Consider the following 16,891-nt stretch of genomic DNA (forward strand, 5'->3'; position numbering starts at 1 on the left):
ATCTTCAAAAACATTATCTTAATAAACAAGAATTAGAATATTTTTAAAATCAATAGAATATAAAGGGTGTAACACTGACCAAGAAAATTTTGAAAGAGGAAAAGAGAGAGAAACTGTCTTATATCATACACACCTCGGGGCTCACCTAAAACTTCAGAGGTAAGAGCTGTAATATCTGGTACTAGTAAAGGTTCGACAAGTGAGAGCTGTATCATTAATATGACACCGCTGTACCTTCTCCCTATTCACGAGTTTCAGTGCCTGCACAAAACTGCACAGAGGCCACACCCCATTTAGCCATTTCCTGACTATTTTTTTGGTACCTTATGATGAATGCACTGCCTCGACTCCACCCACTTCTCCCTGACCACAATGCTATCCATGGCCTCGGGTCCCCCATGGCAGTGAGTGTCCAGCGAAGACACGCAAGCTGTCCAGAGATACACCGCTCCACCGTGCACTCATCCCACCAGTGCTGAGATTTTCAGAAGCCAGAGGTGATTGCCACAGCTCCTCTGCATCTGAGTTTTCCACTGGAATTCTGAGCAGGCAGCCAGCGCAGCTCTGTCCCCGTCTCCCCCTCCTCCGGGGAGAGCAGTGGCTGCTAGAAACCACGGAGCAGGCAGGGTGAGGGACAACAGCGAATGGACACACGGCCACGTCCTGCACCCTGAGTTCCAGGCGTGGGGCTGTGTGCACAGAGAGAAATGGGAGAGGAAAACAACTGTTTGGGGCCTGAAATACAGCAGAAGTGAAATTACCACTCACATTTGTAAAGTGTTCACTGCATCACAGCCAAACCCTGCCCATGTGGGTCTACTTGTTCACGACCTCGGAACTCCTAGCTGCTGAATTCACCAACTCACCACCTTCATTCCACTACACTCCAAGCAACACCACCCTGAACTGGATTCTGGACACCCCTCTACCACACTTAAACAAATGGGATGCCAAACCTCCCAGTTATGCACCACCAGAGTGATGCTTAGCTTCATAGGCATGTCTAAGAACTGAAGTTTATTTGGAAAATTGTGCGATTTAAGCTATAGCTATGGAAATACAAATTTTCTACCATATTCAGAAAGATGTATGATGATGAGTAAGAATCAAAGATGCTTTTATAAAAAGAGTAAGAAATTTGCTGAACGTCTGCGCTGAAAACATAACCTCCACTTACCAGTCACTGGGTAAAAACACATCTAAGACTGTTTTCACCTGATTCCATCTCAGAATTCTGTAGCTGCCTAGACCGGAGTTTCAATAATGGTGAATTGTTGAATATTATGGAGGTCTCTATCCAAACACTTAAGACAAATCATCTCGGGCGGTTTCCAAATTAAAAGCTTGTAAAATATGTAACCTCTCCGAGTTTTTGCAATTAATAGGGTACATCTGCAATTAGCCTGACTTACTGAATGCAGTGCTGTTGTCATTAAAAGATGTCTGTGAAAGTGCTGCTGTTATTATGGGGGCTCAGGAGACCAATCCCTCCTAGAGGGCAAACAGTGGACTGGTGGAAAACAACAGCCATAAATCACACTGTCAGGCAGCGGGGAGAGCCGAGAGGAGCACAGGCACATGAAGGCCATTCACGGGAAACACAGCCCGGCAGCTTCCCAGGCAGAATTTACTGCACCTGTAATTAATTAAAATTTCCTTCAAGCTAAATCTTTAATAAACAAGGATTTGTGCTGACAATGAAGAAAAAAAGGGCCCCGGCAACATAATTTTACAATATCCCTTACAGAACAAGCGTAGCATCTATCATGTCTTGTATCAGGTGTATATGCAGTCTTGAAAGTTAATAGGAACTAACATCACTCCATGTTATAATTTGTGTACTTGGAGTGGATCTGAAATAGTTAGGATGCTTGAGGGACCATGTAGTCCTTTTCTATTTTTGTTATGTTTTTTCTTGACTCCCAGCTTTTTAAAAAGCCAAGTCTTTTCATGCTAGCGTTTCAGAAAATGGGCCTTTTTAAAGAACATGTGATGGCAGTCGTGCCAGATGGCTGCATCCTGGTGTGGTCTGTTCTCTGGTCACACTCTGCCTTTCCCAAAAAAGAATTTTAATATTCTATTTCACTGTATCCATTTGGAGCCAATGTAGCTCGACACAAGGTGGAAAAGGTCTACATGGGAAGGATTGTGAATATTTTTTATAAAGCGAGTGTGAACTTTCTTTTTTTTTTTAAATGGACAAGTTATTTAATTAGGTTCTTTGCAAGAAGTTCAGAATACTATACTACTTTGTGAGGGTAAATTCCATTTGTGAGAGCAAACACAGAGCGGAGGTAGCCCTGGAGCTGAGGGACAGCTTTGATTCTTTGCAGAATTTGTGAGTCCACAGCTTTCTGATCAACCTTGCACTGCTCTGTGATCTCGTATTTCTCTCTCTCTGTGTCGAAGATCTCACCCTCTTGGTGTCTCGGCTTACGCAGCTTCTTCTTCTTGAAGTAAGTGTCAGTGAGATCTTCTGGGATTTTCACACCACTGATATCAATTTTGGTGGAGGTGGCAATGACAAATTTCTGGTGTGTTCTACGCAGAGGAACTCGATTGAGGGATAGAGGCCCAGTCACAAGTAGCAAGCCACTGCCCAGCTGCTTCAGGAAAACGACCCTCTTGCCTCTGTGGCGGCCTGTGAGGATGATCAGAACGGTCCCAGGAGTGATGCTGGTGCGCAGCTTCCTCACGTGCTTACTGAACAGTTTCTTGCCGTGACTCAACAGTTTCCGAGGCACATCTTCAGTAGGGTAATACCTAGGCATTTTGCGAAGTTTGACCACTCGGATACCACCATTCTTGTCTCCACCAACTGGTTTTGTGACAGTAGCAAGGACCTGAACCTTCTTTTTCTTTTCGACCTTGGATTTAGCTGCTGAATACTTTCTCTTGTACAGGGCCTTTCTGGAGAACATGGCTGATCGGGAATATCTGCCAATTCCTCTGACCAGGACAGGGTTTCGACTGCAGTGGGGCTTCCCCTTCTTAACTTTCTTCACCACTTTCACCTTTTTTAGCCTTGTTGACAGCATCAGCCTTCTTCTTGGCTTCAGGTTTTTTCTCCTTAGTATCTGGCTTCTCAGCCTTTTCACCCGCCATCTTGCAAGATGGGAAAGAGCTGAACTTTCTATCTCAAGTATAATTACATTGAATCAATCAGAAACATCAAATGTCTTTTCTCAAGTACTGAGATGAAGAGGCCTACCATATTCTTTGTTTTCAATAGTAGGAATTACCTGAGTAAACATTATATGCTGGGGAGCACACTAAGTTTATTGTACACCCATATGAACCCAACAAATTCTCAAAAAATTACTAAAAAAAAAACCACCCATTTTCAGGAGTTCAAACAAGGCTCAGAGAAGCTTAGCAACTTGCCCCAGGTCACAAAGCTACAAAATGGCAGATACAAGATTCAAGCCCTGGCCTGGTCATTATAAAATCTATGCCTTTAAATCTTTACGTCACTGCTCCATTTCCTAATCCTATGGCTCTAAATATCATGAATGGATCAAAATGATGAATCTCTTTGAATTATTAATATCAAAACTATTCCATAGTATTACCATGGCCTACAAAGCAGAGAAAGATGAGAGAGCTTTAAAGTGACAACTTTTCAGAATATAAGCAAGACATTTCTCACTAAACAACTTCCAACAAATTGAAAAAAGGGTCCTTAATAATTAAATAAACTTTACAACATAGTGCTAAAGATGCCACCACCTGCTGTGAGTTATGAGATAAGTATTATAAAACTGTCTTCTTTTATTATCTTTTCATGTATTTTCTTTCCCCAAGAAAATGGTTAGTTTTCCAAGGCCAGTTAGAAACATCATATCCATTTTTGGCAACCCAAATAACATCACATACCTACGATATTGTACTTACAGTTATTCAACAAATAAAGATTAATCAACTTACGTATCAAGTTTCTCTCCATTAGAAAAAAGGATCATAAAACATAATGAGAAAAGGAAAATCCTAGATTCCTAGTAAATGAGATTTCAACTGACCATTAAAGGAGATTCAGAGCCTGAAAATGTTCTTATCTGATTTGATCATTTGATTGAAAATATTGGCCACATATTTTTTTTTTGCATGGTTGCTGAGTATGCATTTGATAACTCAAAATTATGCTGTCAACCAAAGAGAATATTAACAAAGATAATATAGGATCACATAATGAGAGAGGTGGGAAGCTAAAAGGCAATTTAGGGAAGAAAAATAAATAAGCTCCATTAGAAATTGATCATTTGATATCTATTCTCTAAATGAAAAACTTTAAAAATTTTCAAAGTTTAACATTTGCCAGTTACAACAAATCTTTAGAAAAATAAGAATGATCTACTGAATATGAATAATAATTCTGGCATTATTACACTGTTAAGCTTCCCAAAGAGAAATTCTCTTCCCTTCCCTATTTTCTCCAGCACTGAATGTCCCTATCCCAGAGTGCTGCCATTTTATTTAGACAGGACAGCCGGTGAGCACAGAATGCTTCCCCATGGAAAAGAGAAATTTCAGCCTACAGGATGGAAAGGAAGTTAGACGGCAAATGCTGGCTTAGAGGACAGAAGAGCACTTGCAGGATATTTGAAGTGTGATTAAGAAAAGTAAACTCTGTTGCAATTTAACATACACCTGTAAGCCAACAAGTGTGCATGGGTGGTAACAATAATCAGTACACACAAAACAAATACAAAAGGAAGAAGCAGAGGGATCAGATGCTACTCAGTGTTTTAATCCAGGAGCCAGAGTTCTGATCTCAGAAATGTTCAGAAATAGGAATTTTGTTTCCAGAAATGGAAACAAGGCCTGTGCAGAGGAATTAACACATTTTCAATATGCTATCATCACAAGTAACAAACTGATACTAATATTAATAATAAACAGTGTTTCTAAGTAGATAGTATGGATTGAAAGATACAGAAAACCACCTTTTCAATCTTTTGCATAACAGCTTACATCTTTAGAGATATGAGATACTTTATAACAGAAAAGGAGCTGTACAAAGAGTTAAGGGTCAGGGTAAAAACATAAGCCTCCTTACTTTTCCTCAAAAGTTAAGTAAGAAACTTTCAAATTAAAGTACTCAGTAAACCATTACGTACTAGAAAAACTATGAACAATTACATGTTTGCACATATCTGTGCATAATCAGACATCTCAGAAGGTGCAGATCACTGTAAAAAAAAAAAGTGAATAATCTGTTCTTTAAGGTTTTGTTTGCCCTCCAAGCAAGTTAAGGAAGCAAGACTCATCAACAGAGGCACTGAACAACGTCAATGCTATTTCCATTCATTAGTCAATGTATTTCGTTTGCATGAAGGCTGCTTTTCAGGCTAACAGAGGAAATACAAGAGGGCCATGATATGGTGAAAGTGTGGGAAATACAAGAGGGCCATGATATGGTGAAAGTGTAACAGAAAAGGCACAGAAGAACATAAAAGGATAAAGAGGAACCTGTGAAAAATGTGCTTTTTAAAGATATGCCATCCATTCGTCTGCTGATGGGCATCTGGGTTGCTTCCATGTTCTGGCTATTATAAACAGTGCTGCGATGAACATTGGGGTGCACGTGTCTCTTTCAGATCTGGTTTCCTTGGTGTGAATGCACAGAAGTGGGATTGCTGGACCATGGAATATTACTCAGCCATTAAAAAGAATTCATTTGAATCAGTTCTAATGAGATGGATGAAACTGGAGCCCATTATACAGAGCGAAGTAAGCCAGAAAGATAAAGACCATTACAGTATACTAACACATATATATGGACTTTAGAAAGATGGTAACGATAACCCTATATGCAAAACAGAAAAAGAGACTCAAATGTATAGAACAGACTTGTGGACTCTGGGAGAAGGCGAGGGTGGGATGTATCAAGAGAACAGCATTGAAACATGTATATTATCTAGGGTGAAACAGATCACCAGCCCAGGTTGGGTGCATGAGACAAGTGCTCGGACCTGGTGCACTGGGAAGACCCAGAGGGATCGGGTGGAGAGGGAGGTGGGAGGGGGGACCGGGATGGGGAATACATGTAAATCCATGGCTAATTCATTTCAATGTATGACAAAAACTATTGTGATGTAAAGTAATTAGCCTCCAACTAATAAAAATAAATGGAAAAAAAAATAATAATATGCCATCAACTAATGAATTCTAGTATAGGATTCTGCAATACAAAGCATTAAGAAATGTCAAAAGACAAAGAATTGAAAAAAGGAATCAAAAATATTTTACAAGGGTGATAACAAGATAGTTACAATTTAGCTTGACTAGAAAAATGATTGAAACTTATTTTCATAAAATAAAAAAAACACTGCTAAAAAAACACTGTTTAAAAACTGCAGCGTTTACTTCATTTCATTAATTATTTCAACTCACTTGTTTTCCATTTATCATTTAAAATTCAGGGCAAAGTCAGCTGGTTTCAACAACAGCTAGTAAAAGCAAGATTCCACCTCACCAAACCTGAGCTACCAAATTATAGATACTCCTGTTTCACTTCTATCAAAAGCTCTGCTTACTCATGATCATGAACAAATGGGGATTTGGAGGAAAGGGGGTCTTGGCAGAATTACAAAGACATTGGAGCTTAGTGGCTCACATGTACTTAACTCAGCAAGGCAAACATTCACCAGCCCTCTCAGCTGGCACTGCTTTCATGGGGGCACGAAGACCTCACTCAAGAGCTATGAAAATCAACAGAGAAGAACTCATAACAAACTGCCACTGCTCATCTACAGAGTAACCTGCAAACCCCAGGGAAAATGTGTAATTGTCATCTATTCAGCTATAGGGGCACTTGGGATACAAAAATGATGAAGCATAGTCTCCACTCTGCAGAACTTACAGTCTAGATGATAGACAGAAATAAGAATTTAAAAAGCATAATACAAGCTATCTATGCTACCCACAGAAGAACAGATGATAAACTTCCTTTTTGATGATGTGGCTAAAACAACAAGTGAAGAAATGCCGCCTTCAAAGAACAGTGATTATACTTAAATGGCAATCAAGGATTCAGACAACAAAAAGCAACTTAATTAACTAAAAGGCAATAATACAAATAACGAAAATCTCAAAATGGCAGGCTGTTCTTTTGCTCATTAAAAACACATTTTAAAAGCATGTTAACAAATGCCTTTACTGATTAAAATACTAATTACATTTTGTACCTACTTTCCTAAAGCTGTTTAAAGCCAGTAATGCCTCAAATCCAGCCAGTTAACTATTGCATAAGGCCCTTGATTTCTGGTCCCACTCAGGGCATCAGGCTTGTGTTTCACTGGACAAGAACATGTCTTGTCATCACCATGGGCTGTTAGAATGATAAAGCCTACATTCATTACTGTTCTGAAAATATAGAGTTCTAAACTGAATCGAACAATAAATGCATGAAAGAAATATCGGAACATACATCTGAGAGATAAACAGATCAAAGCAAAAACAATCATGCAAAATTGAAGGTTTTAAAACAAAAATAAGCAAAAAGGTATTGAAGTATTGTAATGTTACCTTTTTGTGGGTAAAGGACCCCGTTTCGTGCAGAATTGCCACTCTGAATGGAGGCCACCATGTGTGAAATTCCTTCACCCACTGATGCATCACCGTTGTTGGACAGACAATTATGGTCGGACCCAACCCCTCGAACCTGCACCCAAAATGTCCAAGAGGAAAAGACAACCATGAATGACAGTATACGGATGATTAACTGCCAAAACATGAAAAAAGAAACAAACAAAACTTTACAGCTCAAAAAAGAAAATCCTGAGGATAAACCCACCTAGTGAAATCCCTACAACCTCATTCATCAATGAGTGGATGCATGTATTAAGAGGAACCACCAGCTAATATGTTAAAAATATCATCTACAGTAAATTCAATCAAACAAAAACTACCTAACAAGGAAATTTTTCTCTCTTCTATTTCAGATTAGTGAAGGCATATACAGTATATATCCACCTAGGTGAACAGAAGAACATATTCAATCAGTTTGAAGCTTTATAGTTTTCACCCACAGGATTTCACTGAGTCTCACAGCCCCGGGAAGCCAGCAGGTTAAGAACCCTGCAGTGTTCAGGCTGCTGAAGGCTGGTGTGCCCAAGGTGCCACGGTTACCAGGAGATGGAGTAACACCTCAAGTCAGTCTTCTGAAAGCTGCAGCCTGCTTTTGCACTACATCGCTTCTCCATGTGATACAAAACCAGTGGGTGAGCACCAGTGACCATTTCTCCCAGAAAGCCCCAGTCAACGGAGTTCAAGCGTCACAGTTTTCGTGGAAAGCAGCTGAGCGTTACATAGCAAGAGCCATAACAAGAGTCGCATGTTGACCAAACAATCCCAAGACAAACATTCGTGTACCAAGATACACACTGTAGCGTTCTTTGTACTGCAGAAAAAGTGGGCGCTACCTGAACATCTGTAAATAAGAGACAGGCTAAATAAACCATCCTATTTCTTTACTACTGCACAGGCAAGTAGCTAGGAGCACTGCCTAGGTCTGAACCCCAGCTCTGCAGACAGTAATGGAACTTCAGTTTCTCATCTTAAAATGGGAACAACAGCCAGTTATATGAAGATTAAATCAATAACTATAAAGTGCTTAGAACAGTATATAGTAAATACTATTAGGATTTGTTAAGAGAGAATATATCATACAACCATTAAAATCATCTTTGAAGAATATGTAACACCTGGGAAATGTTTCGAGGTCTTTCTAAAAACCACATAATGTATGGAATCATCCCAATTCATTTACACACAGGGAGCCAGAAAACTGGTCATGGCCATTGTGTCAACATCCATCTCTCCCCCTTTTCCTTCCGGACAGAACAACTGTGTGCAGGTGTCCCCTCTTCCTTCCCAGACATGTACTTGATGGGACTCTGACCACTGTCTGGTTACGGCAAAGAGGGAAGGCGCCGGAAACAGTTCATCTGCGGCCTGTTAGCACGCAGCATTCCCCTAGAGATGCTCACCAGTCCACTGAGGGGCCTGGGAAGACTGGCTGGCTCATGGTAAGGAAGCACTTATGCTCTAGGTCAGGGATAGAGTCATCTCTCGGTCTCTCCTACTGCATGTGAACAAGGAAAGAAGAGCCCCACAGCCACTGGCGGTTGAGTTACTGTGCAGAGAGATCTTAGGACCGCAAAAAGAATTGGCCTCAGGAGAACCTGGGCCCCTGAGGAGACCACTGGGCTGCTTCTGATCACGCTGTGTCTACAATCTACCTCCTTGGTAGGTTCCTAGATGTATCACATGTTATGTAAACATTTAACCCAAACTGAAGTCAGGATTTTTTTTACCGGCAGTCAAAATATCCTGATCCATACTACACCACAGGCACCTGACTGAACCAGTACCCTTCTGCCCGCCTTCCTACCTGCCACATGGAACCATGTCTGAGCCCAGACGCCCACCACATCAACGCTTCTACTACCCCACCCTCAGTCCTGCTGAGAGACGGGTGTCAGTCGGCGCAGAACATGAAACCCAAGCCAAAGTCAAACTGGCTACGGGAATCTCTTCAACACCAGACTCACACTCAGCCACCAGAGGCAACCAGGAGCTGAGACTGACAGAGGACACTGGAGCCGACATCGCCTACCTCACTCTGCAGCAGTCACTGGCGATTTTTAAACTGTCGTGCTCTGTCCCCTGCCTATTTCTGCCCACAAGGATGCTGACTATCTGAAGCTATCCACTGCACACACTTTCCCCATGCTACCATCTCACTAACCCTCAGTTTCAATCACTCTGTTCACACTGGTAACGTGAATCTAGGTCTCCAGCCCCAGTCTCTTTTCTGAGCTCCAAAGTACCATTTGCCTGGATGTCCAACTACCAGCTAGTCTCTCCACTCAGATGTCCCCACAGTACCACACGTCATCCTTCCCCGAACTGTTCCCCCTCCGAGGTTTCCTAACCCAATGGAAAGAACTGTCACCCATTCTCCAGGAACCCTCAGTGGAAACCCAGGCCTCTGCCCACTCCTGTTCTTCACCGCATCCAACCGATATAGAGTTCATATCACATACACTTCCTCTCTGGATCACTCTGTCTCTCCACTGTTAACACTCCCCTTCTGGCCACTATCCTCTCTTACCCAGGATACTGCACTTTCTAGCACCATCTTTTTAAGAAAGCACAATCAGAATGCCTCATCCCTTTGCTTAAGAGCCTTTTCAAAAAAAAAAAAAAAAAAAAGAGCCTTTTCATGTTTGTCCCTTATTCTTGAGACAGTCCAAACACCTCACCCTGCTGTATGAGACCACAAGGATCTGACGTCGGGCCACCTCTTCAGCATCACCTCTCTCCAGAGCCCTCATCCTGACCGGCCCCTCACAGTTCAGCACCCCCCACCCCCCGCCAGCACTCTTTTCTTACCAAGTGTAGACTCCTCTGACCTCTCAGCCTTCACCTTGTCCCTTCTTTCCCTCTTATTCCAACCACCCTCAACCTGCCCTTCAGCCCTCAACTTCCTCCCTTCCTGTCCCTTTCTCTCCAGGTAGGTTAAGGACCCTTCCTTGGTGCATCCACACTAGTTAGGACCCCACATTAACCCTGTCATAATATATATCACCCTTTGTGTGTGTGTGTGTGTGTGCACGCATGTGCACGTGCATGTGTGTGCAGGACATCCTTCCTAAGCTCCTTCACAGTACAGGGGTAGCTTCTTCTTTAAATGATCTCAATGTCTAGATCACAGAAGGCAATAAAAGAATATTGGCTTTTTTAATGAAAACTTCTTTTAAAAGGTTGAAAGAAAATTACATTGAAACATTAAAAGAGATTATTTTTGAGTTGGAGATCATGGTTGACTTTTTTTTTTTTTTTTGCTACAGTTCAAAATTTTTGCAAACTAAACCACACAGCACTGAAAATAGTAAAAATTATCTGCACAACTGAAAAATACTTTGTAATTTTGTATAAAAACAAGCTACAACCTAAATAAGGCTGACCCTTTTACTCCAATGTGATAAAATACCGCCAACCATTTCTAAATCCTCCCAACCTTCAGCTAGTTACCACCCCTGCCCCTCTGCTCCAGAGAATGGGCTCAGATCACAAGAAGCCAGGAGCTGACAGCTCCTGAAGAATTCCCAGCAGTGTCTCAGCGTCCCCCCAAGGGCAGGTCCCCTCAAACTCCTTGGGAAGAGTACAGCTCAGCCCTGGCCCCTTCTGTGACAATACTCCCTAAAAGGATTAAACACAGCAACTTCTTATATCCTCCAAGAGCAATTAGAGAGCTATCAATATGCACATACTGTCTAAAATGTTTAAAAACAAACTCACTTTCAAATAAGCATAAATACATACATATGTTTTTTGCAGGTCATACAACATTTTGAGGTCATATAAAAGGTCATACTCCTTTTATAACATGGTCGCTGTCAACTGCTACAATATTATTTAAGGCCAACATTTTATTCTGGCTTAACATCTGTCTGGCATTATTATGCCCTTCAATTTCTGCCATTCTCTTAGGAAACTATGGAGGTTTTCACACAGAGTGGGAATCCAGGAGCAGACCTAGACTGCTCCGGAACCACAGATGGGGCAATCACATCCATTAACAATCACATCAATTGTACCACCCTTCTCCAATCCTCAATACCAGTGAGATGATCTTAAGAAAGGGCTAAATGTACTAGAGCAATTAGTACCAATTACCAAACTGGCTACAGTTTCTTTCATCTTTGATTATCATTGATTACCTAATAAGTTTACAAAACAATACCTCCGTGGTCAAATATTTCAACCTGCAGGATAGAAAGCTGCCAGTCATAGCCTTGAGCTTATCAGGAATTACAAAGTAAAAATATTTACCTTTGAAAGTTTACTAACTTTTTCAGGCCATTTATTTGTAATTAGGAATTTCCTAAGTGATATCCAAGACTTCACAGTATTAACTGAAGTTTGAAAGGTTAACCATTTATTTCTTCTCCATCATAAAGTTCAGGGGCCTATCATTATAATATGAATGGCAAAGAGAAAAGTATATAGTAATACATTAGGAACTGGGAAAACAACCAGTATAGATTTTTATTAACCACATGTAAGTATGCTTTTCCTTCTTTTTAAAAGACATTACATATAAAACACATTTAAGAAACAAAAATAAAAAACTTCTTTTTACCATTAAGTTCCTTCTTGGTATCCCAGAGACATCCATGGTTTCAGGATCATTGACCTTAAAATTACAATACTAAGACCATTCAAATAAAAACCCCAAAATCTACAGCTTGCAAGAGTTCAGAGGAAATTTACACAGCCCATGAAGCAATGCTGGCTCATGCAGAACTTGGTTTGACTGTACATCCGACTATTTCTCTTTAGGACATAAACCTAGAAGACGACTCCAAGTTCACCTAATTTCAGAGGAGGACATGCTATAAAATTGTGAGAAAAATGTTATACAGTTTGCCCTGGTACAGGCACAGAGAAGAGACCAAGCTCCTCTGAACACCTCTATTCACAGAGACCAGTCGTTTGGCTGATATATAACTGCATTCTGGGAAGCCACTTCTACCAATACTATCTTAATAAAGATGATCTGGGCTATAATCCAACATGCCACACTATTTCATTATGGAAAAAAGGAGATGCACATTGATAGTTAATTGATTACAGCTGCTGCTCATTATTAGCCCACAGTTCACTCCTAGTTGGATTGTCACCACTCAAGAGAACGTGTTTTAATTTTTCGATCAAAACTACACTGCAGGGATGATTTTAGGTTTCCCAGGCCCAGCGTATTAGACCCCACACAAGTTTCATGATAATAGGAAAGGAAGGGAAGAAAAGAGATGGGAAATAAGAAAATCCCAGAAATCATTTAAGGAAAGAAAGATAGTCTTAGAAACTATCTAGGGCAGCTTGAGGCATTCTAGTTATCAAAACCAAACCAAAACAAACGAGAAATGCAGAGGCAAGCCAACCAAACAGCTTGTTTAGAACAGAGAAAGCATTTTACAAATGGTAAATTAATGATATACCTAGGTAAGAAAACACTAAATGTCCATTTTCAACTTTGACTTTTCCATTGGGATGGAATGTTTTCACATGAAATGTAGTAGAATTTCAATACTGGAAGAAAAAAACTCTGCTTCAACACTTCATTGTAGTAACAACAAAACATTTAATATTTAAAAATCTCCCAATATATTCTTCCCTTCCTACAACTGTGTAAGTATTTCTAAAATATCCTAGAACTTTAAGTACTGCTCATGGGATGTGCTGATCTGCTAAATTAATGAGAAGAGTAAGGAATAAAAACAAAGCAAAAAACTCTGAAGATTAAAATAAAAAGTTCTTTACTTAACACGTTATGGTTTGTATTTGACCCAGTCCAATATTCTTGCCCGGAGAATCCCATGGACAGAGGAGCCTGGTGGGCTACAGTCCATAGGATCGCAAAGAATCGGACACGACTGAAGTAACTTAATCCACAACACACACAACATTCCACTAAACATTTCTCTGTTGATGAACCAGAGTGTAAACAGTCACTTTCTGCTGTGGCTGACTTCAGGCACACCAACACTCTTTAAAAGGGGTCGTCAAATCACCTCCTGTGACTGCCTGGGGTTTCTACGACGTAAGTGTCTGGTAAATATCTTGCTGTTACTCATTAGGAAAAGCCTATTAGAATCCAAGGAGCTGCTGGATTATATGGGTTTAAAATTAAATATTCCACATAATTCATCTAGCACTAATTGATTTACATAATTCATCTACCATTACTGATTTACATAAAAAGTCAACTTATAGCTTAAATATGGAAATGCTCACTGGATTTCAAGATAGCCTATTTCAGTCCTACCACAAAGAACAAGCATAGCTTAAATGTTTATTCTTTCAGAAGATTAAAGTTTTAATAATTTGAATTCCTAAAGAAAATAAAGATTACAACCAAAAAATAGTTTTCTATCATTTTATATTTCTATCATTGAGACTTTGACTTTCAAATTTATATAAAATTCTTAAAGACTGGGAGAGTAGGGAAAAAGCATAGTGAGCAGACAAGTATGTCATGTCACTAAAAAAAATAAAAGCACTATCTACAAATGCTAGCACGCGTAATGATTATAAAAGAAATCCTCCAAAGATTCAACTTTCCCCATGAATAGACTTTGTACTTACTGTAATGCTCACCTGGTCTCCTGCCAGAACAAATATTTTAATGTAAAATTTAATAAATGGAACTAAAGGTATTATATCTAATTTAAAATTCCATATTGTGTAAACTATTGATATTAACATAATTGAGTTTGTAAACAATCCATTTGTAGAAGCTAACCTTAGACACTGTATTGACCCAAAATATCTAGTGGGGCTCATCTGCAAAATGAAGCATCAATGCCTGGAATTCATTAAAAGTGTTACATGTTTAATTTCTCCTGCCCTACAGCTCCATTGTCTCGTAAAAATTTTCCTTTGATGTCCCCCACTAAAAGAATTAAAGGAATATTGTAATTGAAATGTCATCAATAATTCACAAGACCCTCCTCCACAGCAATACATCTGATGAAATATTAATTGAGCTCCACAGACTGACAGTCTGCAGAGGAGCACTTGCCTGTAATTTGAACCACGAGTCCTGATCTTGCTGTAGCTCAGACCTGCCAAGAAGGCAATTATCTGGATGGTCTTGCCCAATCCCATTTCGTCTCCCAGAATCCCTCCTGCCTGCTGGCAGTGCAATTCCCACAGCCACCTAACACCTGTCTGCTGGTACCTACAACAACAAACACCAACAAGAAAAAGAAAATGGCAAATGGTGGGTAATACAGATCATAACAGAAAGTACTCATGAATTAATCATTTAGCGAGGTTCTAGTACCAGTCAGAGAAACATGCCGGATGTGTGTTTTACATGAGTATTATATTTATAAGGTCATACATTTTTGATTACCTAAGGCATAAAATCACACATTTTTCTTTACAGAACATTAACACATTTCTAATTAAACTGATAGATAGGGTAATTAGGGACTATTTCATTTCTTTTTCAACATTAGAAATAGCCTGGTAAACAAGCATAAACTTATTATCTTTTATTCAATATCTTCCTGAAAAAAAACTCAATGTTTTTTAGTTATATAAAGTTCTGATAATTTTTCTATGAAAAGATGCATTAACATTTACTTTTCCAATCTGAACAGCACAAAAAAGCAAGACAAAGAAGACTACAATTTACAGTATATACTGTTGAAAAGTCACTTGGTAATCATATTATCTTTTTATAGGAAAAATTAAATTTTATGGCCATAAACAAGTCTAAAGAATAGGGCTAATCACAAAATTAGTACATAACAGATGAGTCTGTCATATTACTAGCAGAGGCAAAAAAAACCAAAAACAGTTTAAAGGCTCAAAAACACAAAAGGTGTTTTAATATTTTAAAGTAGAACTTGATTCAGTGACTTTATCATAGATACAAAGGTCAGAGCTATTAAAATTTTAAATAAATTTTAAGCTTGATTTTAAATAAGTACAGGTCAAACAGAAATAATACATTCCCCTCTAAAAAGAAAAGAGGGTTGGTATTTGCCCTTTCCCATCAATGGTATGTTTAATGCAATAATCTAAAAATGAAGTTTAAAAAGGAAAAAAGCAAAACGCATTTCTGAGAATGAAAGAAAGATTTAACACTACGGAATGGCAAGAAGATTATATGCCAAGTTTAAAAATCTAAAGGAAAAAGCACTTAAAAGACAATGAAAGCTAAAGATTTTTTTTTCCCTCCCAAAGAAAATACCAAGGCTAGTGAGATGGCTACCCTAAAAGAAGGCGATTTTGTTGTTTTACTACCCAAATGTTTACTTGTTGGTACATGGTATCTCTACCTAAAATCACGGATTTCAGTCCCTGTGAAACTAGTTTTATTTACTCTTCTCTCAGTAAGTATGTCATCGTTAACTTTCCCCCAGTATTTTGAAAATCAGCTGTGGAAAAAAATGTAGTCCAAAAAGTTCCCCCCAAAACTGATGTACGTTCACAATCCACTAAATTCCAGTCAACCAGCCTCCTTTTACTGAGGTACAAAACTAGGGGGCCAACTCCTCTGGGAAGAACAGGGGCCAAAATCTCCCAGAGGTCATTCCAAAGCTTTCCCACTACATGACACTGTCTCCACCCAAACTGGCTCCAATCCGTCTCTGTTCGGGGCCAATCAACTGAAAGAACCTAGAGAGGGACAATCAAGAAACAATGAAAGGAGTAGCAAAGGGTGACCAGCATGGTATCCAGGGGAGTTAGGGCATCCGGATTCTCGGCGACCCATAAGAGCAGAGAGTGTGCTCAGTGTCTCCTCATCTGCAGATATAATTTCCAAGGGCATCCAAACAGCATACGGTTGTGTGTATAAGAAGTTGATTAACACTAAAGAAATGACCTAAGGAAAAACACCCACTAGGCAGCCTTGTAAATCACCTCACTACATGGAAATCCCTAACCACACCTGGGGACACTGTGCAAAGATGGCGAAGAACAGACCCTCTTTCTATGAAGGCCCTTGGGCTGCATCAGCACACTGGATGGTAGGCATGATTCACTGGGTGAGCACTGCCGGGACCTGGGCTCTGATTCCAGTAGTGTCACTAACTGACTCAGGTTTTATTGCTTTAATTTCCTTAATAATAAAACACTGTAAAACAATTCCATACTTTAAATGAAAGCAGGCTATGGAATTCAGTTTGCAGAACATTTGAAAACATAAAAATTACTCTTCAGGAAAAGTTACAGATTTTTACAAACTGCTGTAAAAGAGTAACAAAATTACTATACTCTGCTTCCCCCATGAGACTGAAGCACCACAAAAGAACCACAGATAATTGGTGTATTTTGGCACTGTCACATTAACCTAAGACTGCAT

General features: G+C 39.6%; 2 protein-coding genes across 5 annotated transcripts in view; both read right to left on the reverse strand.

Moving 5' to 3' along the window:
- Positions 1–16,891, reverse strand: part of ERCC6 (ERCC excision repair 6, chromatin remodeling factor) — a 74,935-nt gene that overhangs the window by 24,659 nt on the left and 33,385 nt on the right. For all 4 annotated transcript variants that reach the window (XM_070471014.1, XM_070471016.1, XM_070471015.1 and 1 more), the window contains exons 7-8: positions 14,594–14,752; positions 7,528–7,663 (exon numbers count right to left, since the gene is read on the reverse strand). In XM_070471014.1, the coding sequence (XP_070327115.1) occupies positions 7,528–7,663; positions 14,594–14,752 (295 nt within the window). The remainder of the gene's footprint in view (positions 1–7,527; positions 7,664–14,593; positions 14,753–16,891) is intronic.
- Positions 2,197–3,136, reverse strand: LOC110152477 (large ribosomal subunit protein eL6). Its single transcript, XM_020916235.2, is given in 2 exon segments — positions 2,197–3,020; positions 3,022–3,136. Coding segments are annotated over 2 exon segments (864 nt in total). The 5' UTR covers positions 3,106–3,136; the 3' UTR covers positions 2,197–2,240.

This window comes from Odocoileus virginianus, chromosome 7 (assembly GCF_023699985.2).
Source record: "Odocoileus virginianus isolate 20LAN1187 ecotype Illinois chromosome 7, Ovbor_1.2, whole genome shotgun sequence".
In the NCBI taxonomy this organism is placed as follows: domain Eukaryota; kingdom Metazoa; phylum Chordata; class Mammalia; order Artiodactyla; family Cervidae; genus Odocoileus; species Odocoileus virginianus.